General features: G+C 41.1%; 1 protein-coding gene across 5 annotated transcripts in view; it reads right to left on the bottom strand.

The window, feature by feature from the left end:
- phka1a (phosphorylase kinase, alpha 1a (muscle)) overlaps positions 1-27,687 on the bottom strand; it is a 112,413-nt gene that overhangs the window by 23,593 nt on the left and 61,133 nt on the right. For 2 of the 5 annotated variants that reach the window (XM_078547178.1, XM_078547179.1), the window contains exons 17-25: positions 25,568-25,646; positions 23,731-23,882; positions 16,649-16,825; positions 11,642-11,739; positions 6,748-6,863; positions 6,472-6,628; positions 5,581-5,660; positions 5,418-5,496; positions 4,044-4,173 (exon numbers count right to left, since the gene is read on the bottom strand). In XM_078547178.1, coding sequence (XP_078403304.1) covers positions 4,044-4,173; positions 5,418-5,496; positions 5,581-5,660; positions 6,472-6,628; positions 6,748-6,863; positions 11,642-11,739; positions 16,649-16,825; positions 23,731-23,882; positions 25,568-25,646 — 1,068 coding nt within the window. The remainder of the gene's footprint in view (positions 1-4,043; positions 4,174-5,417; positions 5,497-5,580; positions 5,661-6,471; positions 6,629-6,747; positions 6,864-11,641; positions 11,740-16,648; positions 16,826-23,730; positions 23,883-25,567; positions 25,647-27,687) is intronic. The other 3 variants (XM_078547180.1, XM_078547181.1, XM_078547182.1) reach the window with 3 other exon arrangements.

The following is a 27,687-nucleotide window of genomic DNA, read 5'->3' as shown; positions in this document are numbered from 1 at the left end:
CCCCCCCCACCCCACCCCTGGCTGGATCGTCCGCTCACATCGGCGGGAAAACACGACGTGTTTCACAACAGCACATAAGCGATGTGCACTTGGCAGGCTGCAATTCGCTTGGGACTTCAAGGTTTGTTTGCCTACCTTGCTTCGGTCAGCACTCACAGTCATCAGCACAAGATGTGACAGACAGCGTCACATCGCTTTCAGGGGGACTCACGGCAGATCTCTACCTACCAGATCAGCCATATGTGGGTGGCTTTTCAATGGCTGCAGGGCAAGGGCTGGCTTGGCGGAGGGGGAGAAGTGGCCTCAGGAAAGGGAAGGGGCTGCTGGGGAAGGAGGGTAACCCAGGGTGTGTGGGGGAGCGCATGTTGATCTGTGCAAGTGGCCTCAAGATGGTGATGCCTGAGGAGGCATTCTCCAGAGGAGATGAGGCCAGATGGACATGTGAGAGTGTGTGTGAGAGAATGGATGGTGATGTCCCTTGAGCTGGCGGTGAGTGAGATACCAGTGAATGTGTGATGGGCTTGAGTGTGAGAGTTTAGAGTGATGAGATGGTTGCTATACCCTGAATGCAGGGATGAGATCATTCATCTATCTACATCGGATGGCCAACCTCTTCTGTGCAGCACTGGCACCGATCACCATTGCCTTCGCCTCCCAAGCCGGAGTGGTAATTTTGCTGCCCCTCCTATGGCCAGAGCAGGGTTAGAGGACATCGCAGTGGGCCTCCATGGTGTCCAAAGGGCGCTCGAGGGCTGCAGTCTTTTTGCCTTTTGGGACTATGTCTTCTTTGCTGCAATCTTGAGCTGGAAGCACTGAGCGCAACTGTACTTTAAATGTGGCTGCCTGGTGTGATGAAGCGACAAGGTGACGGCGCAGCGAGTGGGAGCCTGCCATGGAAACGGTGTGTTTCCCGGGAATGCATAAATAACATGGCAGGTTTGGGATGACACAGTGTGAAAACCCGCCATTCCAGCCGGCGGGTAAAACATCGTTTTACCTGCCCGCTACTGCACTTTGGGCAGAATCATCGCAGATTTGCACTGAGAGTCTACAAAGGGATTTAGTTAGGTTAAATCAGTGGACAATAATTTGGCAGATTGAGTATAATGTGAGAAAATGTGAACTTGTCCACTTTAGCAGGAAGAGTAGAAAAGCAATATATTATTTAAAGAGAGAGAGATTGCAGAACTCTGCCATACAGAGGGATCTGCATGTCCTGGTACATGAATCACGAAAAGTTAGTATCCAGGGACAGCAAGTGATTAGGAAGACAAATGGAATGTTGGTGTTTATTGCAAGTAGAATGGAATAAAAAAGTTGGGAAGTTTTCTGGAAATTGTACAGGGCATTGGTGAGAGCACAACTGGAGTACAGTGTACCGTTTTGGTCTCCTTACTTAAAGGATATAATTGCATTAGGAGCAGTTCAAAGAATATTCACTTGACTGATTCCTGGGATGAAGGGGTTATCTTATGAAGAAAGGTTGGATATGTATCCACTGGTGTTTAGAAGAATGAAAGGTGCTCTTATTGAAACATATAAGATCCAGAGGGGACTTGACAGGGTGAATCCTGAGAAGAGATTTTCCCTTGTAGGAGAGGCTAGAACTAGGGGATACAGTTTAAAAATAGGGGGCCTCCCATCTAAGACAGAGATGAGGAGAAATTTTTTGTCTCAGAGAGTCACTAGTTTGTGGAATTCTCTTCCCCAGAGAGCAGTGGAAGCAGGGTCATTAAATATTTTTAAGGCTGAGTTAGATAGATCCTTGAATGACAAGGGAGTCAAAGGGTATAGTGGGTAGGCAGGAAAGTAGAGTTGAGGCAACAATCAGATCAGCCATGATCTTATAAAATGGCGGAGCAGGCTCGAGGGGCTGAATAACCTACTCCTGCTCCTAATTCATATCTTCGTATCTATGTAAAAACTTGGAAACGACCATGACATGCATGGGTTCTTCAGTGTTGTGAAGACCATCTATGGCCCAAATAATCAAAGGCCTACCCCACAGAGAATCAAGAATAGGGGATACCTTATCAAGCACAGAGGCAATCATTGCCTGTTGGAAGGATCATTTCAAAAGAACTCAACTGAGACTCTGCCTTCACCTAAGTATCATCAACTCCATCCATCAGTAGACCACCTGTCTCAGGCTCAGTGCTAATTAGGCTCGGACTGAAGTTGCAAAAGTAGTTTATCAGCAGAAAAACAAGACCTCTGGTGCAGACCTTTGGCAGGATTGCCTGCCAATATCCTAAAATGCAGCAGAGATACTCTCCTGGCATAATTGCACAACTTCATCTCTTTTAGCTGGGAAGAGAAGTGCATGTGAGGGGATCTCAGGGATGCTGTAATCGTGACAATCTTCAAGAATGAAGATAAGTCCGATTGCAGCAATTACAGGGGAGTCTCACTGCTGTCTACCACAGGGAAGATCACTGCAAGGATACTCCTTACCTGCCTCCGCCTAGTGACCAAAGAGCTCTTCTCAGAGCCACAATTTGGATTTCACCCAGTGAGAGGTACTACGGATCTTCACCATGTAGCAAATCCAGGAGAAATGCAGACAGCAGCTCCAACTGCTGTACATGGCCTTTCTCAACCTCATGAAAGCCTTTGACTCGGTCAATTGTGGGGTTTATGGAGAGTCCTCCTCAAATTTGGTTGCCCTCAGGAATTTGTCACCGTCCTTCTTACACTACATGATTACATGCGAGCCATGATCATAGTAGCGGAATCTAGAACTAGGAGACACAGATTTAAAATAACGGGTCTCCCATTTAAGGAGGAGATGGGGAGGAAGTTCTTCTCTCAAAGAGTCATTAATCTGTGAAATTCTCTAACCCAGGAAGCAGTGGCAACTGAGTCAATGTATACTTTCAAGGCTGAGTCAGACAGATTTTTGATTTACAAGGATTATGGGGGGCAGGCAGGAAAGTAGAGTTAAGGCCAAAATCAGATCAGCCATAATTTTATTGAATGATTGAGCAAACTTGAGTAGGCAAATGGTCTACACCTGCTCCTATTTCTTATGTTTTAACAGAACTACTAGAGACCCTATCTCATTGTAGACTGGGGTCAAACAAGTATGTGTAATCGCACCAAACCTCTTCTTCATCTTTGCAATTCTGTACCTCAACCTCCAGCAAGCTCCCCAGAGGACTGAAGGGAAATTATTCAACCTTCACTTCAAAACTAACCTCACTCCAACCTCAGTCAATGAGCTTCAGTGCACAGATGGCACTTGTGTACATATTCACTCAGAGACCGAGCTTCAAGTCATCATTGACTCCTTCAATGCGGCATATGAGAGAATTCAACAATATTCCCACAAAAGAACTCTGACCTTCTGCCATCTACAGACATTAATCCTTTGTCCCAGTCAATGCCAGGACCACATTGTGCTACCTTCTATGATTTTGCTAAATAATAGAAGCTGGCAACTTATTGAAGATGTACACACTACTATGAGAAAGTAGTCTGAATAGAAATGGCATCCAAAGCGGCTATGGCCTAACAATTACATAACCTCCCTTCAGCTCACAAGCAGTGAAGTTGGTGCAGTTGTGAAGAATTTTTAAAAAATAAATAAAACATGGCAATTGTCCTACATCGCTGGCAGCAATCCATTCAGCCAAGGGTCTTGGTAGAGAAAAAAATATGGGCACTCGAAACATTTTCTTTGAATATGGAATCTGATGTTATTGGAAGGTGGCCTCAAGTCTTAGTCCAATCTGTTTTTGGATAAAGGAGGAATATGGGCAGAAATAGATCCAATCTCTAAAGAAGGGAGAGCTTCCTGATCTAGCAATGGCACCTGCAAGTAATGAGGTAACATTATTTAACTGGACTTTCAGGAAGGCTGTCCACAGCTGGCGAAGTCCAGAAACACCTACAAATTATTTCCCGTACTTTATCCCCACTATTACATTTTTTTGGACTGGTTCTGAACACAGCCATTCAAAGTTTGAATGTGTATATTTTCAGACATAAGTTTGTTTTGACATCCTGAGAGAGAGCTTGCTGATGTTTCTGAGAAGTTTTACCTGGACAGCCGAGACAATTGGCCAGCTCAGTTGCCATGGCCTGAATAATTAGTCCAATACGCAGTCGGAACATTTCAGCAAACAAACTGGGTTCCGTCCTTATGTACATTGCTAGGTAAACCACAATTTCCTACCAAAAACAGAAAGGATCATAAATGTAAAATAAAGCAACTGCTATAATGTACAAAATAAATTCTGAATTCATAGAATCAAAGAATTTTACAGAACAGAAAGAGGCCATTCAACCCATTATGCCTGTGCCAACTCTTTGAAAGAGCTATCCAATCAGTCCCACTCCCCTGTTCTTTCCCCACGGCCCTGCAATTCTTTTAGCCTTCAAGTATTTATCCAATTTCCTTTTGAAAGTTACTATTGAAAATCTGGCCACCACCCTTTCAGGCAATGCTTTCCAGATCAACATAACTGTGTAATTTTTTTAATCCTCACATCACCTCTGGATCTTTTCCCTAAATTATCTTGAACGTGTGTCCTCTGTTAACAAACCTTGCTGCCAATGGAAACAGTTTCTCCTTATTTACTCTATCAAAACCTATGATTTTGAATGCTTCTATTAAATAGCTCTTTAACCTTTTCAGTTCAAAGGAGAACAATCCAAGCTTCTATGCTCTTACCATGTGAATATATTGTACAATGGGATACAATCCAAACCAACAATAATTTTTTATGCTATGGAAAAGCAATTTGTAATCTTTTTAAACTGAGGCAGCAATCATACAAATAAACCAGGAAAGTGAAAAAACATAATCATTGGGTGTTAAAAAATGGACATAACATCCTAGAGGTCCTGCCTGGCAGTTCTGGTGAATTGTGCACACATTAAAGGTTCCATGGTACGAATACTACCTATACATAGTATCCCCTCCAATAACAATAATTTACGTGAGATCATTAGAAAATTGTTAATCCAACCCTGCCTCAAATTTCCTTCCCCAACACCGAACCACCATTTCTAATTTCCTTTCCTCTTAAGCTCCATATCCCAAGGTGGGCTCCATTTGATGAGACTTGTAATGTCAAGACTAGCGTGGGAATCGCTTCAGTGATTCCAACTCTGAGAAAACACACCATTGACAACACCACCAGTGTATCCAGTGAGGTATCTTTAGCAGTAAATGGACCGGTGGTATCAAGTAGCAGAACAATCTTTGTATTTTTACAGTACACTGTCCAACCTGAACTTTTTGAATCATGCTTTGGTGTCATATAAGAGGATGTACTGCCAAACTAAACAATGACTGAAGTAATCCACTGATAACAGGGGAGAAACATGAATTGGCCATTAAAGCTGAAAGTATATTATGATAGGATTTTAAATCGGACTTGTTAACAGGGTTTTACGTTGCATGAACCAACCTGTGTGAGGATGACCAGACTAGCATTTTGTTCGCTAGCTTCTTCAATCAATTTTGTAAGTTCATTAAGTGGCAAGGGTCTAATGAGAAAGGAAAATCATAAATTAATGTCAATTATTTCAACCTAATGTGACCTGACAGCCAATCTTCAGTTAAGTACTCACGCTGAAATTGTTCTCTCACGGGGTTCAGGAGGAAGGCCAACAGTCAGATGCTTCTGATTTGACAAGAGTGTTGTGCAGGCCTGTGATAGATACCATCACAATGCAGTTTTAGTATGTAATATTGTACACTAAAAAAATACTGTAATAACTTAGAACCAGTTAGTTGGGTTACTGACAGTGAAGATGCTCCAATGGCTCAGTAAAGTACTGCATTATTTCATTCTTTATTGGAAAACATGCAATATGGCGTGACCAAACAAATCCCTGATCAGTATTAAGTTAGTCAATTTCAGACAAGGTAGCAGTGGGAGTCTCATATGGTCAAAAACGCAGCCAAGGTATAATACCCCTGATTATTCAGTAACATGTTGGAAAGTCCATACTGGATAAGGATAAGGCTCAATTGTGATAGCTTCAACAATCAAATAACTAGCGAACATTCATTGTCCAGGTTGGTACATGATGAGTGGTCACGTGAACAACATGTCAAAGGGTTGCTGACCTGCAGACTGTTGTCCAGAATCAGTCACTACTTTCAAAGGTAGAGGAGGTAAAATGGAGCATAACTGAAAGCATCTGAAAATATATTACCTAAATAAATGCAAAAGCTCAATTCCACATTGTGATGAAATTGGAAACTTACAAATTCTCAGAATTGTACATTATCAAGTGGCTGTACTCCAATTCCATCTCTTTTAGTTAACAGATACAGACATTTCCAATACAAATTGAATATAAAACAATCAGCACACTAAGAATAAGGTTAAGGGAGTATGCCAACATCAGGCATACCAACAGATTTCAAGCTAGGAAAATGTTAAAATTAATATGCATGGCACCACATAGTAAGCATCGTGCAGTTTAATAGTGAAGTGTTAGATTCTTAACTACCTCATCAAGTTCTTCAATCTTTTTCTGTAGCATGCCAGAAATATAACGGATTAGTCCCCAATGATGAGCAATGCCAGCTTTTGTGTACAGCTCTGTTAGGAGGTCACGGACAGTGGTGCTAGGATTTTCAGTCATATTTGTATCCCAATCCATACCCCTACACATAGAACAGAAAGGTTGGGAGAGAGAAGCAGAAAAATACAATTCAAACCAAATATTAATCATTATCTCAACAATATTTAATAATATATTTTTTGAAAATTAGAAATATCTTACTTCGCCATATAGATTATGTGGATTAGTTCAAACTGTTCTTGCAAGCTTGAGCAAATTTTCAACTGTTCAACCAAGGCTTTGCAATCTACTTCACCGGAGGCATCCTTAGGCAAATCCTTTATTACAGTGATTGATGGATACAGAATAAGAACAAGTCCAAAATTATAATTCTGAATCTTTCAGTCACACAACATCAAATCAAGCTTTCCATCAGCATAGATACAGTGGAAGTGTGTGAATTTTAATCTTATAATTTATGGCTGCCTTAAAAAAACCCAAATGGTTCATAAAAGTCCTTCAGGGACAGGAGCCTGCACTCCTATTTGGTCTGTTAGTCACTATGTGGTTGATTTTTAATATCCTCTGAAGTATCAATGAAGGTCAACTAGGCATGCTTAAGTGTCACAGTGCCATCCACATACCAAATATAAATTAATGTTAGCTGTTATAAATTTTTAAAACTCAGTATAACTAACTGACTGGAAAAGGAGAGAAAATAAAGCATATGGCTATGTTAAATTGACATAATAAAGACTTGATTAAAATGTACAGCTATGACCTTATTCCAAAAAGGACTTATACAATCACTCAGCGCAAACAATAATAGATGGTTTGAGCAAAACTACTTTCAGTTCATCTTATTCTGAATTCTTTTTTCTACTGAAAGAATTTTTGAGCTCATGGAGGAAACAGAACTGCTATGGGATAAAAAACTTCTTTATCCAGAGTCCGTTTGGTCAGATAAAGCCTAAGATAAATTAACTCTTACATTAGCAAATGCTGTTAGGCCAGACTATACTTTGATTGGAGACAACGGAGTGGCATTGGGCATGAGCCAACACCATCAGATTAAATGCAAGTGAAGTAAAGCTTCTTTTACACTATCTTATTAAGCATTTCAGGTCAGATGTAGCATGAACTAGATACTGATAGCCATAATTTTCCCCAGTTTGTGGTGGTGGTACAGTTTATGATGTAAAATTCTTTTTGAAAAGTTCAGTTTTCAGTCTCCTACTGTTTCGTAGTTTCTGGAAGTCTTCCAGTACCTCACCTGTGTGGCCATATTTGTTTTAGCATGAGCCATCAGTGTCAATAGGCTATTCAATTACTGAGGGCATCCAAGCTGAAGTTCATGTCCATTGGTCCTAGATCTTGAATACTATGATATATATTCTTACAATTTACAGCAAAATATGTCTGCTTTCATCACAAAGGCATCCAAATAAAAGTTGTGGATTAGTGCTGTAGTTTTGAAGGCAATAAGTTTTCACATATCTATTAAGAATTTTTATACAAATTTTTTTTTAAAAGTGCAAGAAAAGACCATCAACATTCACTGCATCCATTGGAGAATGCAACTTTGTCCACCAACATCCCCTACTACTAGTAAGCTACCTCCTGGGAAAGGGGAAAAACAATGTGGGATAACTCCAGAAAATTCTCCTCTAATCCTCTAAGATAATGGGCAGAATTTTCTGCCTGTCGGATGGGCGGGCCCAACCCAACCTCCGGCAGGCGGGGAGCCAATCCCCGCCGCCATTTTACGCAGGCGGGCCAATTAAGGCCCGCCCAGCATGACATCTGGCAGGAAAGAGCCCACATCTCCCTGAGGCTATGCGCAGCCTCAGGGAAATCGCTTCCATTTTGAAAAATATTAAACATTAAAAAAAAATCCCTAACATGTCCCCCTCATGTGACAATGTCACATGAGATGGGACATGTTCATAATTTACATAATAACTTTATTTAAATTTTTAAAACCCTGCATGAAACCTCATCCCGCCAGTGGATGAGGTTTCATGTTTTCTCTATTTGCCGCCAGGGCTCCTGGCCTGCCTGCCAACCTTAAGGTTGGACGGGCAGGTCCTTTAATTGTTTAAATGATCCCTTCAATGGCCTGAATTTGCCATTGACAGGTCGGCGGGCCTGCAGCTGATTTTGCTGCGCCCCCGCCTTCCTGAAAATTTAAATGGGGCGGGATGATGTCGGGGGTTCTACCTGACATAATCCTGCGTCATTTTACGCGTCGGCGAGTGGGCCCCACCCCCTGCTCGCTGACGACAAAATTCTGCCCAATGAAGCAAACTCTAGGATTTGGTGGTTACATCTTTAACATCACTTAACATACTTAACTATCCCTATCCCACACTATGGATAGAATTTTCCCGTCAGCAATTTGGGGGCGACGGGAAAGTGACGTGGAACGACGTCGGATGAACCCCGATGTCATCCCGATCCCTTTAAATTTTTAGGAAAGCGAGCAGACAGCGAAATTAGCTGTGCGCCCGCCGACCTGTCAATGGCAAATTAAGGCCATTGACAGGCTGATTAAAATCATTAAAGACCTGCCCGACCAACCTTAATTCCATTCTCCATACTCTCTTTTACAGGCCAGGATGTTTTCTCTGTGATACAATATTCAGAAATGTACACCATGAACAGGATTAGGTTGAAACAGTGCTTTGTTCAAACCAATTATCACAGACATTTTTACTCTGTTCCTCGAGCAATACATCCTGTTTGCAATAACTACTGCTGCACATTGATCTAATGTTTTGCAAAGCCTGGATTTTTCTGGCGGCAGGTGGGTTCGGAGGGAATGGGCGGTCACGGAGCCAATCGCTGCCCGTGATATAGGCTCCATGCCGCCATTTCAACGAGCAGGCCAATTAAGGCCCACCCAGCGTAAGACGCGAGCCGTAGCACTCAGCGCTACCTGTGTGGGCAGGGGGAGGAGTGTCAAGGCCAGCACGAAAGAGCGCTTCAATCTCCCTGAGGCACGGAGCTGCCTCAGGGAAATTGAATCGCTGTTGGAATGATTAAATACATGGACTGTGTCACATGAGATGGGACATATTTTTATATTTAGGAAATTTTAAAAATTTAATTAATAAAAGCTTGGAAACCTCATCCCGTTCGTGCATGAGATTTCCTAAAAAACGTGAAGGCCGCTTGGCCTTTTTGTCTGCCTGCCAACCTTAAGGTTAGACGGGCAGCATTAACAATTACATTAATCACTTCCTTAATGGCCTTAATAGACCGTTTAAATATCGGCAGGCGCGCAACTGACTCCGGTCTGCTCTCGCCGAACGAAACATCACGAGACAGCGCGATGACGTCAGGACGCACGCCCAACGTCATTTTATGCATCGGCATGTCGGGCCTGCTCCCCCACGCCAACTGAAAAATCCTGCCCCAAGTGTTTTCTAGTAAAATACCCAGATTTGTCTCTAGTGACATTTCCTGAAGGTTGTTCCCATTTATGTTGTACTCTCAACACTTCTTAAACTTTGTATTTCTCTACATTAAGTTGATGACCCATTCCATCAGTAAAGTGATGGAAGGGGTCATCAACAGTGCTATCAAGCTGCACTTGCTTAGCAATCATCTGCTCACTAACACTCAGTTTGGGTTCCACTACGGTCACTCAGCTTTTGACCTCATTACAGCCTTGGTTCAGACATGGACAAAAGAGCTGAACTCCAGCGATGAGGTAAGAGTGACTGCCCTTGATACCAAGGCAGCATTTGACTGAGTGTGGCATCAAGGAGCCCTAGCAAAACTGGAGTCAATGAGAATCAGGGGGAAAACTCTCCACTGGTTGGAGTTACACATAGCACAAAGGAAGATGGTTGTAATATTGGAGGTTAATCATCTCAGTTCCAGAGCATCACCACAGGAGTTCCTTAGGTTAGTGTCCTAGGTCCAACCATCTTCAGCTGCTTCACCAATAACCTTCCTTCCATCATAAGGTCAGAAGTGGGGATGTTCACTGATCATTGCACAATGTTCAGCCCCATTCTTGATGCCTCAGATACTGAAGCAGTCCATGTCCAAATGAAGCATGACCTGGACAATATCCAGGCTTGGGATGACAAGTGCCAAGTAACATTCATGCCTCAAGTGCCAGGCAATCACCATCTCCAATAAGAGAGAATCTAACCATCACCCCTTGACATTCAATGGCATTACCATCGCTGAATCCCCCAATAGGAACATCCTGGGGTTACCACTGACCAGAATCTGAACTGGACTAGCCATATAAATTCTGTGGCTACAAGAGCAGGTCAGAGGCTAGGAATCCTGCAGCAAGCAACTCACCTCCTGACTTGCCAAAGTCTGTCCACCATCTACAAGGCACAAGTCAGGAGTGTGATGGAATACTCCCCACTTGCCTGGATGAGTGCAGCTCCCACAACACTGAAGAAGCTTGACACCATCCAGGACAAAGCAGCTCGCTTGATTAGCACCCCATTGACAAACATTCACTCCCTCCTCCACCACCGACAAACAGTGGCAGCAGTGTGTACCACCTACAAGATGCACTGTAAAAACTCACCAAGGCTCCTTAGGCAGCACCTTCCTAATCCACAGCCACTACTATGTAGAAGAACAAGGACAGCAGATACATGGGAACACCACCACCTGGAAGTTCCCCTCTAAGCCACTCATGATCCTGACTTGGAAATATATCACTGTTCCTTTACTGTCGCTGGGTCAAAATCCTGGGACTCCCTCCCTAACAGTACGGTGGCTGTACCTACATCACAGGGACTGGAACGGTTCAAGAAGGCAGCTCATCACCACCTTCTCAAGGGCAATTAGGGATAGGCAACAAATGCGGGCCTAGCCAGCAACGCATCCCTTAAGATGAATTTTTAAAAAGCAACATCTCCAACTTCTTAATCCAACCTCCTAACCTGTCTAGTTTCCTCCGTAATTGATCCACTTGTTGGGGCTAATTACTTCTGCCAATTTTATCTCTGAGAAACACCAAGGACTTTGATATTATTCCTTCCCCCAAACCACATATTTAAACGAGTGGCCCCCTGCTGTAACCTTGGGCATATGTAACAATTAAACGAAAAATAAAAGTAACTCGAGGAGTTATTACCTGTACATTGGCTTTTGTTAGGTCTGCAGGTACAGATGAAGATTTAAACGATGGTTGAGAGATAGTTAACAAGCTGCTGGGTAGATAAAGAGAGAGATCTACAATAGAAAAGAAATAACTTAATCATTTTACATTTAAAATATCATCCAAAATAGTCAGAACAAGTATTTAGTCATCAATTGCCCTCGATTTCAGTTTTAACACGCGACCTACCACTTTGTCCATACTACACCCAACATACTTATCATAAAATCTTACAGCACAGGAGGTCATTTGCCCATTGTCACCTGTGCCGGTTCTCTTAAAGAGCTGTCCAATTAGTTCTACTCCCCTGCTCTTTCCCTATAGCCCTGCAGCTTTTCCTAGCACCTTTATTACATTCACGACTATCTAACCGGAACCTTTTGAATTGTGTGTAGAAGTCCAACAGGAATAACAGCAATCCCATTTGGACATCTTGCTCAGCTCAACAATAACTGAAATAATCCACTGACAACAGGAGAGAAACATGAATTGGCGATTTCAGTGAAGATGTGTAAAGCTAGGACTTCAAATTGTGCCTGGTACAAATGGTATTGGTAATAGTCAGATACAAAAAAAATCAAAAAGACTAATGGATGTTAGTCTTAATAAGTAAAGGGCTAGAATTTAAATGGGAGGAAGTTTTTCTACTGCAATGAAGCCTTGGCTAGATACATCTGGGCCAGGATCTTTAGGTCAGCGGGCAGGTGGGCGGGGGCCCACTGGCCGACGTGTAAAATGACGTGGGATGACATCAGGCAGAACTCCCGACGTCACCCCACATCATTTCAATTTTCAGGTTGGCGGGGGCGCAGCCGAATCAGCTTTGCGCCTATCGAGGCTGGTGACAAACTCATTAACATCATTAATGGACCTGCCGTCCAACCTTAGGGATGGCGGGCAGGCCAGGAACCCTGGCGGGCTTCAGAAAAAGCATGAAATCTCGTCCACGGGCAGGATGAGGTTTCATGAGGATTTTTTAAAAATTTAATAAATATTTGATTTAAAGTGACGGACATGTCCCAACTCATGTGACAGTGTCACATGAGGGGACATGTCAGGAAAATTTTGTTTATGTACATTTACCATTTTTAAATTTGGCGTCAATCTCCCTGAGGCAGCACTTGGCCTCAGGGAGATGAGTGTGCTCTTTCACGCGCATGCATGAAAGAGCACACTCCGGCTGAGGGAATCCCTCCCCCTGTCCACACAGGGAACGCATAGCGCTTCCTGGCGGATCCTGGGCGGGCCTTAATTGACCCGCCCACGTAAAATGGCAGCACGCCCCCAATCAGGGGGCGCCGATCGGAGGCACGCCTGCACGTGCCTGCTCCTGCACTTCCCCCCTAACGGGGGAAAATTCTTCCCCTGGAGTCTGTATATAGTTCTGGGCACATCTTAGAAAGTATATATTGGCCTTAGAAGGAGTGCAATGCAGATTCTCCAAAATATTATTAGGGTTCCAAGATTACATAGACTTGTATTCCCTGAAATATTGAAAGCCAAAACATGACCTAATTGAGGTTATTTTAGGATTTTGAAACAATTGTTTGTGTAGATGGAGGAAAACATTTTAAACTAGCAATGGAGTATAGGGCAACCTTAAAATCAGAGTCAGGCCATTCAGTAGAGAGGTGCTAATTGCAAAAGGCAGTAAAAGTATGAAACTCTTTCACCCACAAAAACCAGTAGATGCTAGATCAATTAGTAATTTTAAATCTGAAATTGATAAACTTTTGCTAGCCAAGTGCATCAAGAGAAATGGAGCCAAGGTGGGTGGATGTAGTTAGAATACAGGTCAACCATTGAATGGCAGAACAGGCTCAAGGGGCTGAATAACCTGCTCTTCCTTCTATAAAAATTGGCCAGCAAATAGTTTTGAGTGGGATATGAAGGTGGCACGAATTTTCCCAACTAGGATATATCTCCAGTGGGGATGCAAAATATCCACGTGCTTTTTGAGATATCTCCTGGCACATGGCCACTGGGACAGTTACATACAAGAGACAGGTTCCCTGGTCTCCACTGGGATTCACGCCAGATTAGAAGTAGAGTCACAGGTACTTGTGTAGCCATGAGTTCTTGCTGCAGCATGGATATGAAGAATTCACTGAGCAGTTTATGTTGATGTATTTTGATTTTTGTGGGGATAATCGGAAGGGTGAAGAGGCAGAGGCAGGGTGGGAAGACAGCACATGAGACACACAGACAGATAGGGAGAGCGACAGAGATTGAAGCAGAGAGAGCAAAACAAACAGATCGAGAATGAGACAGAGTGAGAGAGAACATAAGAAATCTTGGAATAGGCTCTTGTCCTATGAGCCTGCTTCACCATTCAACAAGATCACAACTGATCTTCCACCTCAATTCCACCTTCCCCATTTCCCTCAACTTCCTTCGTACCCAAAAATCTATCAACATTTTGTTGCTGAGCGTCCACAGCTTTCTGAAGTAGAGAATTACAAAACCATTTCCTCACCTCAGTTCTAAATGGCCAACCCCTTATTCCGAGTCTGTGACCCCGTGTTCTAGATTCCCCAACCAGGGGAAAAAGTTTCTCAGTATCTAACCCGTAAAGCCCTTAATAATTTTAGATGCTTCAATTAGTTCACCTTTCATTCCCCTTAGCGCCAAGGAATATAGGACTTGTCTAATCTCTCCAGGACAATCTCTTCATCTCAGGAATCAGTCAAGTGAACTTTGCTGCACCCTCTCTAGGGCAAACATGTCCTTCCTTAAGTAAGGAGGCTAAAACTGCATGCAGTGCTCCAGATGTGGCCTCACCAATGTCTTGTATATTTGTAGTAAAACTTCATTACTCTTATATTCCAATCCCTTTGGAACAAAAGCCAACATACCTTTTGCCTTCCTAATTGCTTGCTGTATCTGCATGTTAACTTTCTGTGATTCATGTACAAGTACTTCTGAATACAATCATTTCCCAGTCTCTCTTCAGTCAAAAAATATTCTATTTTTTTTAAAACTGTTCTTACCAAACTGGATAACTTCACCACATTTCATTCCATCTGCCATGTTCTTATTCATTCCCCAACCTGTACACATCCCTCTGCAGCCTCTGTGCATCCTCCTCACTTCTTACATTCCCACCCAACTTTGGATTGTTAGCAAACCTGTATGAGTTACACTCAATCCCTGCATCTAAGTCAATAATAGATTGTAAATACCTGAGCCCCAAGTACTGAGTCTTGTGGCACCTCTGCCCCCAAACCTCCTCCAGTTACAGCCTACCAAACCGAAAATGGCCTGTTTATTCCTACTCTCTGTTTTCTGTCCAGAACCAATCCTTAATCAATGCAAATATATTCCCCCCCCAATCCCATGAGCCCTAATTTTGTGTAATAACCTCTTGTGTGGCACCTTAGTGAATATTCTTTGAAAATCCAAATATCCTGTATCCATTATTCTCCATTATCCATCTTGTGAGTTACATCCTCAAAAGCGAACATTGCTGTCCTGAAGAATCAGTTTCGGTGGGAACAGGAGGCACATGATAGAGTATATTATGCAAAGAAGAAACTACCACTAAACCAAGCACTGGAAGCCGTGAAGGTTAAAGTGGCTCAAGAGAATCTAACTGAGTCAAAAAAAAAGGCCGAAACCAGGTCAGCTGAGTTTAAAAGCATTATGATAAAACCCAAGGGATTTAAAGGGGCCTTTTAGATTCAAGATAACCTGTTCCATAGTTGATTATTCACCATACTGATCTAGAAAGTTATCTTGCATTTATTCCGTGAACAATTCCTCCACACTTTTACTGAAAATTTAATTTGTCTAGTCTGTATGCTGATTTAAATCCCCCATGATTACTTATTACCCTTAATACATGTGCTTCCAATATCCTGATTTATACTCTGCCCTACACTATAACTGTTAGGGAGCCTGAAACAACCCCCAATAGCAGTTTCTGCTCCTTGTTGTTTCATAGCTCCACCCATTCCACTTCTTGATTTTCTGCGCTAAGATCCTTTTTCTCAACTGTATTTATTCCATCCTTTATTATCAGGGCTGCTACTCCTCTTTTTCCATTTTATCTACCTCTTCTAAAAAAGAAATACCCTGCAATATTTAGTTCCCAGCCTTGGTCACTGTGCAACCATGACCCTGTAATGGCAATTAGATCAAACCTGTTAATTTCTATATGTGCTATTAATTCATTGAATTTAATGTGAATGCTTTGACCATTCACATATACAGCCTTTGGCTTTGACTTCTTCTAATTTTCCCTACCAAGAGAGAGAAAAACAGAGAGGCAGAGGGATCTTTTGTAAGCTTGATAGGTTAGATGAGTTAGACAAGTGCAGATGAATTCTTTTTAAAAATATTGAAAAATAGTTAGAAGAATATTATTCATGAACACTGCAATACACAGGTCATAAACTCTATTTTAAAGAAATGATAAGCACCGCTTTAAAACTGACAAAAATAAAGGGTAAAATAAAATATTTTGTGAACTACAGTAATAAACATCAGTACTTCTTTAAAATATATTACCTCTTTCTTGTTCAAATGACAACTGAGGAAAGGAGGAGGAGAGAAAGACTGGAACAAGCAACCCAACCAATGGAGTTGTCTTAGCCATAACAGAGATCATCAATAGCCCTGGGAGCCATAGCAAAATATGCAATTTCAACTAAATAAACAGAGTCAATTTTTAAATCCCCCTCAACAGTTTCCTAGTTGATGGCAACAAAACAGTATTTTCTGAACTGGAAAAGTGAAAAAATAACCATTGATACAGCATCAGAAATATGTTGTTACAAGTTCTAATTACTTCTCTAAGAGTTTTCTTTTAAGACAGGAAAACAGATGGGATTCCTCCCCCTTTTTATAAGAAAGAATCACTTGGCTCATCAAATGGACATCCTACTTGTCTGTCCAAGGATTCAAGGTCAGGTTACCCCGTAAAAGTGCTCATAAAGTCACAGCAAAATGTCTAGAAAAAAAAAATCAATGATACAAACTAACTTTGAATGTTAAGTCCATTTGCTTTGTGTACCAGAGACACGATGTCCCGTGTAGCATATGCAGCAGCACGGAAACGATGCAGACCCTTTTTCTGTGCAGTCGGCAGCAAATCAGATTGTGATGGCTTGCTCTCCAGCAGTTGGCTTAAGTATACGGTTAACTCATCCCGTCTTTCCACTGTGGCAACGAAGACACTCACACTTAATGGGTACAAATCTTGACGGGCGTCAAGCAAGACACAAGCACTTCCGCATTTGAAGATTCGTATAAGCAGGCAGGCAGAGTGAAAGAGACCTCAAGCTTTGCAAATTCATGCACATTAAATGAGCATTCTGCAGCAACCATGAAAAAAAGTTCCCATTACAGTCAATACATTGGCTGACTGAACTTCGTAAAACAACCAAACATACAGCCAATGAAGAAAAGAATAAGAAAAGGTCTGTCTGTCAATTTACACCTTCCACAGACTACGTACTGTTTTAGCATGGACTCTAATCTACCTATTTAATCTAAAATAATTTACATAAATATTTCCTGATTCCCAAAGACAATCAGGGAAAAAACAGGAGCAATAATGTGTTATGATTCCAGCTGAGGTTATCCCTGGACAAGCCTGATCCCAGAGAGAAACTCAGCTTGATAGATCATAACCTTTAATTTGCTTGTTTAGATACATGGAGAGTGGCTACTGAATAGAGTCACCAGAGTCAGCTGATGACCTTTTAATGAAAGAATAAAACATTAAAGAAAAGATGAAGTATATAACAATACTCCTTCACCCTCAACTATACCTTTACAGGTATATACAGATTTGTAAGGACAACACAAGTTACAAAAACTCTCATATACTTTAATGTTCTCAGTAGGCACACAGTCCACGTAAATCTATGGCAACCTGTGGTCAGATGAACCACACTTTGAAACCAAGTGACAGATGCCACCTCAACCAGATGTTATGGATCTCTTCTCAACTCCCCACCGATGCTTGTCACACTGTGAGCCAACCAGTCTCACTGAACTCCGTCTTTCACATGAGAGTTTCCAATCTCCACTCTCCACTCTCCAAGAATCTGCTTTGGAATCTTCTCCCAAACCGAAGCTCTCTCTCAGACGCCTTCTGTAAGGGTTCACTTCCAGGGTTTTGAACTCTCTTTCCGATGTTCCTCTTCCCTAGGTCGCCACATATATTCAAGCTCTCTGCCACGCATTCTCTCTCTCTCTCTCTCTCTCACCGACTCAGCAGTCAAAAGTGCCACTGCTTCACATGCCCATTGCAAAGAGTTACAGACCTTCAGTTGTCTCTTTGAACCTTCTTGCCTCTTGCAAGCTGTTCTCACTTTAAATCTGCTTTCCACAGCTTTGTCTCTTTAAATCTGAAGCTTGAAGCCTTTCTCTCTACCCCTCACTCTTAACTTCATTAACAGGACCTTTTCCAGGTTCCTGTCCTTCCTTTGACTAGAAGGTCTGCTCAAGACTTTCCCCTGTTCCACTCACCTGGATTTTGGGGTCTTATCTTGAGCTTGAGACTGGCTATCTGCCCCCTTTGTTCCAGTCTCTCTCTGGAAGCCACTTTCAGCCAATTTTAGCTTGGGAGTAGCTATCTGTCCCTCCTAGGTGGCTTCTGTTTGGCAGCTGTCTTCCAAACAAGCTGAACTCCAAAAGCTTCCAAAACAAACTGCTGTCTTTCTTCTTCTGTATATGTGTCTGTGGGAGGGACCAGACTCTTTGGACCCCTGTGGCTAGGCAACAGCACTGTTTTTTCTACTTGTGTTTGCTTAACTTAAGTCGTAAACTCTAATTAGAAATGCAAGCACCTTTTTAAAGTGAAACTAAAACTCCATTTGACCTTTCTTAACACACAGATACATAAATACAAATCAAACTTAAACTTCAAAGCTAAAACTCATTCCTAACGCCCACAAATACCAATATAACTTAAATTGTCTCTAATTCCTAACAAATGGCATTGCCCTCCTGCCCAGTAACTCAGAAGTAACTATTTCCACAAATGTGCCATCTCAGGGTGCAGCCATTTCTATTAGCCTCTGGTTCCCAACCAAATGTTTATTGAGATCCTACTGGAAGGAGTAAAATTGATTTGGATCTAGGCTGGAGCAGGTTTAAAGATGTTCTATTGTATTCTGTATTCAGCTGCACATCTCTATGATGATCCCAACCAGACTGGATGAAAATGCATGCTGTGGCAAATTGCTCATACAAAAATACTTTATTCGGTTTAAACAGGATCAGTAGCTCCAGATTTAATCATCATACGAGTTCTGCTGGAGAAGCACCTTAGGTCCAAATCTGAATTCACAATTTATAAAGATCCACGTTCCTGAGGAACACTAACGTGGTTGCTGGTGGCCTTGTGCAAATGTCATTAAAGTAGTATTTTGTTTGCCTAGATTGTCTTATGTATAGCAATGACCTTTGTATGTTTGTCACCAGATCTAATACTGCTCATCAGAAATAATTTTCTGATCACCATTATGTTTTCTTCAAATGCGGAAAATTAAATATAAAATGCCAATCCGTTAAACTAACTTATCTCAAGCAAGACAGCAGTACAGGAATGACAATAAGTCTCTGTTCCCATCAGGGGGTCCCATGCCTGATAATTATCCAGTAACATTCTGTAAAGTGGGAATATATGGATGTCAGGTGAGGGCAGGACAGGTTTTGGCTGTGATGCTTCCCGCAATAATATCCTGCCAATGATCACAGCTGACTAATGTCCACTTAAGCAAGGGCCAGCTAGATGTCAGTACTTAGTGAATTAAATTGCATGAGTCACTGTCTTCAAGGGAATTGAGGTGAGTACTAGATTGGAAAAAAATCCAAAACAAAATATATGTTTTGAACACCAGGTTGCCATCTGCCTCTCCCCAACCTCAATCCATGCATGGATAAGAAAAAGATTCAAAATTATGTTCAGATATAGTAGAATTTATGAAAGGTGAAATATTGTTGAGGATTTCAAGAGGAGAAAGTCACAAAGGCTTCAGGCTTGGCACTCTCAAAAAGGTTAACGTTGAGAGTTCTGATACTGATAGCTAAATGTTCATCTGTTGAGAGTACCTTCAGCATCGAAATAGAGTACAATCTAGCCTTTAAGATCAGCAGTTCCTTCTAGCCTGAAACGTCAACATCAAATTAATTGGAAATTCAGTATATTAACAGGAATTGTGTGCATCCTTACTCATTTCTGCTAGAAAATGAGGCACAGCAAACAGCAAAAGGCAGCTGTAAACAAAACAGCGACAGCTTGACACACTCTTCAGTTTCTCAATAAGCCGGACACAGCGATATTTCAAACATTCAAATACAGAAATTCCATTGAAAAGGAATATAGCAATTAAGATCTATGTAGTATAATTTTATAGTTATTTATAATTTTCCCCTCACTTTAATTTTTATATTAAAAAAGCACAACTTAATACCGTAAATAGCCAAGCACAAGACAAGCTTTAAGTGACTCAACAGAACATACCCATGCACCTAAAGTAAATGCAGTTTATGCAATAACTTCTACTATAGCAGGAAGCAAAATTATTTTCTCCATCTCATATGCCCTATTTTAAAAGCATAGCCAATAATTTGGAGCAACTTAATGTCATGCCACACTAAAAGCAATAATGCAAACCCAGGTATGCAGAGTCCAATCACCAGAATCCTGAATCACCTTAGTGTAATGATGAGGATTTTCACAGCCCACAAATAAATATTGATCCCATTTGGCACAATGGTGCGAGAATGAGTGGTTCAATTCATATTATAAAATAGAATGACTGATATTCAGTTCAAAATAATTTCTGAATGTAGAAAATAGTAACAATGGCTGAATCTTTCATATTCTACCCTAATACCATAATTTCGATTCTTCAAAAGCAAATTTTAACTACACCTTGTGCATGCTTTTTAAGACACAAATTCCCTACCTGGAAGCCAGGCTAGTGGGTGGGGGCAACGTAGCGTGCAGTTTGGAGGGTCATGGTTGATCACTTGCTGTTTGAAGATCATTAAAGGAGTCAGGGAGAAAATGGGGAGGGGGAGGAAGAACGTAAGAAATAGGAGCAGGAATAGGCCATTCGGACCCTCAAGCTTGCCCCGCCATTCAATAAGATCATGGCTGATCTGCCCCAGGCCTCAACTCCTCTTGCGTGCCAGCTCCTCACAGCCCTCAACTCCCTAATATTTCAAAAATCTATCTACCTCCTATTTAAATACTTTCAGTGATCTAGCCTCCACAACTAAGGTAGAGAATTCCAGACATTCACTACCCTCAGAGAAGAAATTCCTTCGCATCTCAGTTTTAACTGAGTGCCCCCTTATTCTGTAACTATGTCCCCAGTTCGAGATTCCCCCACTAGCGGAAACATCTTCTCAACATCTCCCCTGTCAAGCCACCTCAGAATCTTGTACGTTTCAATAAGACCACCCTTCATTCTTCTAAACTCTAACCTGTTTAGCTGTTCTTGATAAGTCAACCCCTTCATCCCAAGAATCAGCCGAGTGAATCTCTTTTGAAATGCCTCCAATACCAGTGTATCTTCTTAAATACGGGGACCAAAACTGTACACAGTACTCCAGGTGCGGCCTCGCCAACACCCTGTAGAGTTGGAACAAGACTTCCCTATTTTTAAACTCCAACCACCTAGCAATACAGGCCAAAATTCCATTTGCTTTTTTAATTACCTGCTGCATCTGCATGCTAATTTTTTGCGTTTCATGCACAAGAACACCCAGATCCCTCTGTGCTACACTTTTTTGGAGTCTCTCTCCATTTAAATAATAGTCTGCCTTTTGATTCTTCCTACCAAGTACATGACCTCACACTTTACTACATTAAAAACTCCATCTGCCAAGTTTTTGCCCACTCCCTCAACCTGTCTATATCCCCTTGCAGATTCCTTATGTCCTCATCACAACATACCCTCCCACCTATTTTTGTATCATCAGCAAATCTGGATACATTACACTCTGCCCCCTCCTCCAAGTCATTAATATAGATAGTAAATAATTGAGGCCCTAGGACTGATCCTTATGGCACTCCACTAGCAGCATCTTTCCAACCTGAAAAAGACCCATTGATCCCGACTCTCTCTCTTCTGTGTTAATCAATCCTCAATCCATGTTAATACATTACCCCCAATGCTCTGAGCTCTTATCTTGTGCAATAACCTTTTATGTGACGCCTTATTGAATGCCTTCTGGAAATCCAAATACACTACATCCAGTGGCTCTCCTTTATCAACTCTGCTTGTTATATCCTCAAAGAACTCTAGCAAATTTGTCAAACATGACGGTTGGTGATGGTTCTTAGCTGGCAATAGGAGTTGGTGATGTATGGAGGAAGAGCTTTGTGGTGGGGAGACCAGTGTGAGGGAAGTCAATTATGATGGCGTATGGGTGGGGGAGTGATGGTGCAGGATGTTTACTGGCAAGCTTAGTGGGCCTGGAGGAAACACTCCTGTTCTTCCTTGCCCACAAACTGTGCTGTAAATGCACCTACCTGATGGATCAGCCTTTCTTGCCTTGTTTTACATGGCCTGCGTGGGTTAGAAATAGAAACCCTATAAAAATGGAGGCACTCTGCCTTCATAAAACAACCAACCTGCCTCCTGCAAACAAACTGGTCACCAGCCCCTCACCCTGCCTCAATTAAAAACAGAACTGGGGGATTGCAGGTAAGTTGGGTTCCTGTTTCAGTTTTTTAACACTTTAACCTCCCACTCAAACAAAACCTACTTGTTTTGGGAGTTTAAAATTACCTTCTGCAAAGATTCTGCTTATTATACAAATATAACTAGAAAATTAGATACTATTTTCTAAATGTTCCAAGATAATACTCTTTGTGCTATTGCTAACCTAATCACTTCTCTGCTGCAATTATATTCCGGTTAAATGCAAACCATTTTAACTGTGACTTTAATCTAATTATTTAATTTTAAAATGGTCTTCTCCAATTGTATCTGTACTATCCACTATGGTCCTGAATCAGACAGATCAGGAATATGTCTAGTTTGATCTGCAGTTAGATGCAACTAGGCTAGGAAGGAAAAGGGCCATGTTTCCTGTTTCTGATCACTGTCCAGAAATCTTCGCTAAAACAAGTACACGAATTGGATGAAAACAGAATCAAAACGTGCACACAAATTAGATGAAAACAGAATCAGAATTGTGATACCAAAGTAGTAACGGGGGATTGTACAACTGATGTCAATAGGCTGGAGAGGAGAAGATGGAGAAGGAAGAATAAGCAATCTGTTGGAGAGTATGTACATGATCATTTGGTAGGCTGAGCTGCATTACCCTGATGTTAGATCTTTCTGGAAACATTCACAATCTTGATTTCTACATAGAAAATGGCTATTTGAGCAAAATATTGGAGGAGCTTCAATACTCAATTTCTGTCTCAGCTGGAGTCATTGAGTTCTGAAGAAACATAGACAGAATTTGAAAAATAAGCAAAAAGAAAAAATTCTAATTATTACTTTGTGAAAGCCTGCACAACACAGCAACTGAGCACAATTCAGCCAAAAGGGATGTGTCCCCAGAATATACTATATAAGTGCGAAGCAAAAATGTCAACCATAATCTAAATGCCTTTCTTCAAGTTGTTCATCATCTACATAACCTCACTCAAATACAAAAAGGCAGTTTCCTTTTATTCTCCATTCCATATTTCTCTCTAAAGTTAAAAAATTACAAAAATTAAGAAAGAGCACAGTTGAACCAAATGATACAATACTCTAAACAAGCAACTACTCTACATAGTCAGATGCTAATTCATGTTTCCTTTAAGATATGTTATATTTACATTAACTTCAAGTATATAAGCACTATATAACTTAAAAAGTAAAAATTGTATGTAATTGAAACAAAGTGCTCTTTCTTTAAGAGTATCACTAAAATTTCTTGGAGTATTAAGCAGCACACTAAGTCACAACACTGCAGACTGAAAATAGCTTGATTCCAAGAAGCTTACAAACATCTAATTATTGAGAAACCAATGTCAATATTTGTAGTCAAATCAGTATTGTTAAATAAATGGCAATTGTGTAGATCCTCATCCTTACCAAGATCTAGAAATTCATGCAGAAACTCCACTGTTTCTATTGCATGATGTGAATCAAGCCTGTCAGCCTTACCATCAGGTCCGAGATCCATAAAACTGAGATGTGTGCAGCATGAAGTTACCAGTAATGCTGACAAATTGCCTGTTTGAACTCTGCAAACAAAAAATAAGTAAGGAGTGTTTTTCTGTTAACTTAACCCAAGCTACTCAATAGGCCTAGCCACAAGTGCACTTAACCATGGAGTTAGGGTCATTTTGGCACATAAACCATGAAATGCAGTGGTTGGAAGTTCATAAATAGTACAAATTTTTGTACTGCTCTGTAAATAACCCTCCCCGCCCGGATGCTTCCAGCTCTTTACCAGGGTGGATTGGAAAATGAAGATGGCAGAACATTTGTTTTTTGCACCAATCAGCAGATCAACAAATGGGGCTCTCTCTCAATACAAAAACAATCACCCTTTGAGAAATAAATGCCAAATCAGATTTGCATTCTGCAAAAAATGCCTCAAGATCATCAGAGCCGGAAAGAAAGAGATTGGTTCAGTCTGGATTATGATTCTGGAAGGTGGTAAAAAAGGTCTGTGCCAGTTCTTGAGTAGTAACCTAAATGATGAGCTGAATGGATTGGACTGAATGGTTTTATTGTTTCTCTTGCCAATGTAGGTGAAAACAATATTTACATTCAACTCTGTAGAGAGTTACTAACTTCGCAGTTTAAGATCTAAGGTAGAGCAAACACAAAGGAAATTAAACAATAGCTTTGTGGCTGATCGTTAAGAGGAAATAGAAAAAAAAACATAAAAATACCAAACATTAAGTGTAATGCCAAAAATAGTTTAATAATGGAGGATAGAATGCACCTATTGACCCAAATAAAATTGCAGTTTTTCTGGTAAAAAAGGGAATAAAAGACTGAGAATGCAATCAATTAAAACACAACCTGCATTTGGTATCTGTGGCAATACATTACTTGCCAAAGTTTATATGAGTAATCAACTGGATTGTACCATCTATAACTGAACGTCATTATTGATATCAGGTATGCATATCCAACTTCAAGAGGGAACATTTTACAACTTTTATAAATTTAAATCAGACTTCCCTATGGCTCAGTTGGTAAGTGAGAGGTTCAATTTCCAGTTAGCTTATCTCAGCCAGAGTAGGAACAGGGCATGATTGCTCTCAGTACCCTATGCAATGAAACAGATCATCAGCCAAAGTTTAAAATCCTAACAGCCATCCTGTGATCTCTGCAGAAAATGTGGACACCAATGAGATCAAAGGAGAGCAGCAAGCTCAGCTGTGAAGCCCTCATCTTATGGTAGAATAGTCTGCCAACACATTATCCAGGCTCATGATCGTTCAATTCCCTACTTAACAATCAGTACAGAAGGCAATCAGTGTCCATGGAACTGAGTCTGAGAAAAAAGCATGACATTTAAGAGAGGGGAAAATTAGAAGAAAAAAATTACAATCGCCAGAAAGTTGCTTTATACCACAGGAGTGTTTGGCAGTAAATTGTTTTTAAGATCTCACCCATGGACAGAACAAGGATGATTATTAAAAAGCCCATATGCTGTCAACGTATGTTTTATACACAATGTCCGGTGTATTGTTGAGCTATACACATCTGAAGGTTTCAGGTTTCCTTCTCAGGCTCTGCCAAATTGGCAGATCTCAATTGGGTCAGACATTACCAAATACAATTGGTTTTAGTATTGCTGGGCATGTGCGCAAAAACTATTAGCCATATCCCCTGCTCCTCATGATTATTCAGTGACTTCTACTGAAAATGTGTAATCATTCAGCCATACATCTGCCTTCATATTACGTACCTGGCTCCTCCAAAATACCCATCTTGAAGTTTTCTTAATGTTGATAGAACTTTCGGATCAATGCTGGTTCCATCGTCAACTGCAATGTTAAATTTAACACTTTAAAAAGCATAGTCATATATATGGGATCAGAGTTATAATTTGCATTCAAGTATCAAAAACAAAAATTCCATCTCATTTGTCAACTAACAGATCTCCAATTGTGTTGCTCACAATAAGTCAATGATTGCACAGCTGTAACTCAGTGCTAAGATCTGGAAATATGAAGACCAAGCACCATACAAAACTCAGGAAAGCTTGAAAACTGGTTTGGTAGAGTGGGGCAGAATTACCAACTACAAGACCTGACACACCAGTGAATGGTAGCCCTTTACATCTGTTATCGAAAATGACTATTTATTGGGCTGAAACCACTGGTTGAGTTTTAAATGATGAAATAACATTCCACTTAAAACAGCAGCTTCTTAGATGGCCGAACATTAACACAGCTGCACCCTTCAAATTACAAAACCATTGTAATGGAGTCAGACTGCCTGGAAGAACCCATCAGAGGCAATCACCTTACAGAAACGGGAATGGCCCAAAATCCTGAACCATTCACAAAAACATCCAGACAATTACCTGTGTATTCAAATGGATGTGGAACAAGCCATTAGACACAATCACTTTGAACAATGAACCCAAGCTGAGAAGGGAACTTTTCTAGCCATGATCCAATCATGTTTAAACCGTGGGCCTGGAATTAACTTGCTATAACCATCTTTGGATAATTGGTCAGCTGGTGAGAGGAAATCATGTGATGAGTCAACTAACCCTTTTTAGTGCATTAAACTGCTTTTCTCGAGGCCAGAGAACGAATGCAGAGGGGGCACAGAATAAGAGGATCCTGAATGGGTTCTCTCTCTCTCTCCATCCAGCCAGCAAGCTCGAGCCCTGCCTGTTACTTGACCATCCAAATGCCGCAAGCAGTGTTTTAAGAATCTGCCCAGCAGCTGCTGTCTCCAGAAGAAAAGAAAATTGTCATCACCATCTTTAAACCGTCTTGATGCAGAATCCAGAAAGACCATAGGACCCAGTCTGAAACCATCCAAGTCATCAATCTACAAGATCCGTATACCACTGACTTTTACTGGAGTTTTAAACTACTTAGCCTGTTCTCCCACTTTGGTACTTAGTTGTATGGGTGTGTGTGTGAACCCTTGAATAAATGTGTGCACGAGAGTTGGTGCGTTTTTATTAGTTTTATTTAAATCAGGTGTTAGGTACAATAAATACTACTTTCTTTTCTTTAAAAACTTACAATAAAACCTGTGTGTGTGTCTCTTTTACAATCACAGCATATAAACAGTTAAACACTCCTTGGATTGGCAAGAATATCTTTTTTTAAAAACCCTGTTGTGGTCAAACATGGCATGGGAAAAGAGGGGAGTCATTCTACCCCTTCTCACCTGATCATAACACATCAGTTGAAATTTTTTGTGAGCCATAGGCAGAGGGAGATAAAGCTTACTACCTTATTAATTCTCTTTAACTGACAGTGACAGTTGGGAAAGCCGACAAACCCAACGCTGAGGCACATCAATATGGCAGAGCACTGACAGAAGATAGTCAGACATTTAAATAGTGTAAAATGTTCTTGCACAGGTGTAGTAATTAGATGTGTAATATACCATTAAGACAAATGTTGTAATGTAAGATCACGTGATCTCAGTACCCAATAGCAGAGTAGCACGGGCTACCTCTGTGGTTAGTAGTCTTGAGTTAGAGTCTGAAGAGAAAAGACAGAGTTTTGAGTTGCAAGCACACAAGTGTAGCTGCTGAGTTCCTTTTATAAAGAAACAGAACGTGTTTCTTCTAAGAACAGTCTAGATTTTCTCTGTCTTGGTACCAACTCGGCCACCCTGAAACAAGGATGCAACGTGGATCCTTTAGCCCCAACAAACCAGGGCACTGGATCCAACAAACTGGTGACAAGAGTAAAAAGCAAGAAAAGACATGAAAGGACGAGGTAAAAATCAAGAAAGAACGAAGGAAATCAGAACAACCGACATCGGGCGTACCTTGCACGGTAATTGTAAGTAAAGAAAAATTTCCTCCCTGATCGTCGAAGCAATCCCCTA

Source organism: Cetorhinus maximus, chromosome 8 (assembly GCF_964194155.1).
Source record: "Cetorhinus maximus chromosome 8, sCetMax3.hap1.1, whole genome shotgun sequence".
In the NCBI taxonomy this organism is placed as follows: domain Eukaryota; kingdom Metazoa; phylum Chordata; class Chondrichthyes; order Lamniformes; family Cetorhinidae; genus Cetorhinus; species Cetorhinus maximus.
This window is presented reverse-complemented; position numbering and strand designations above follow the sequence as displayed.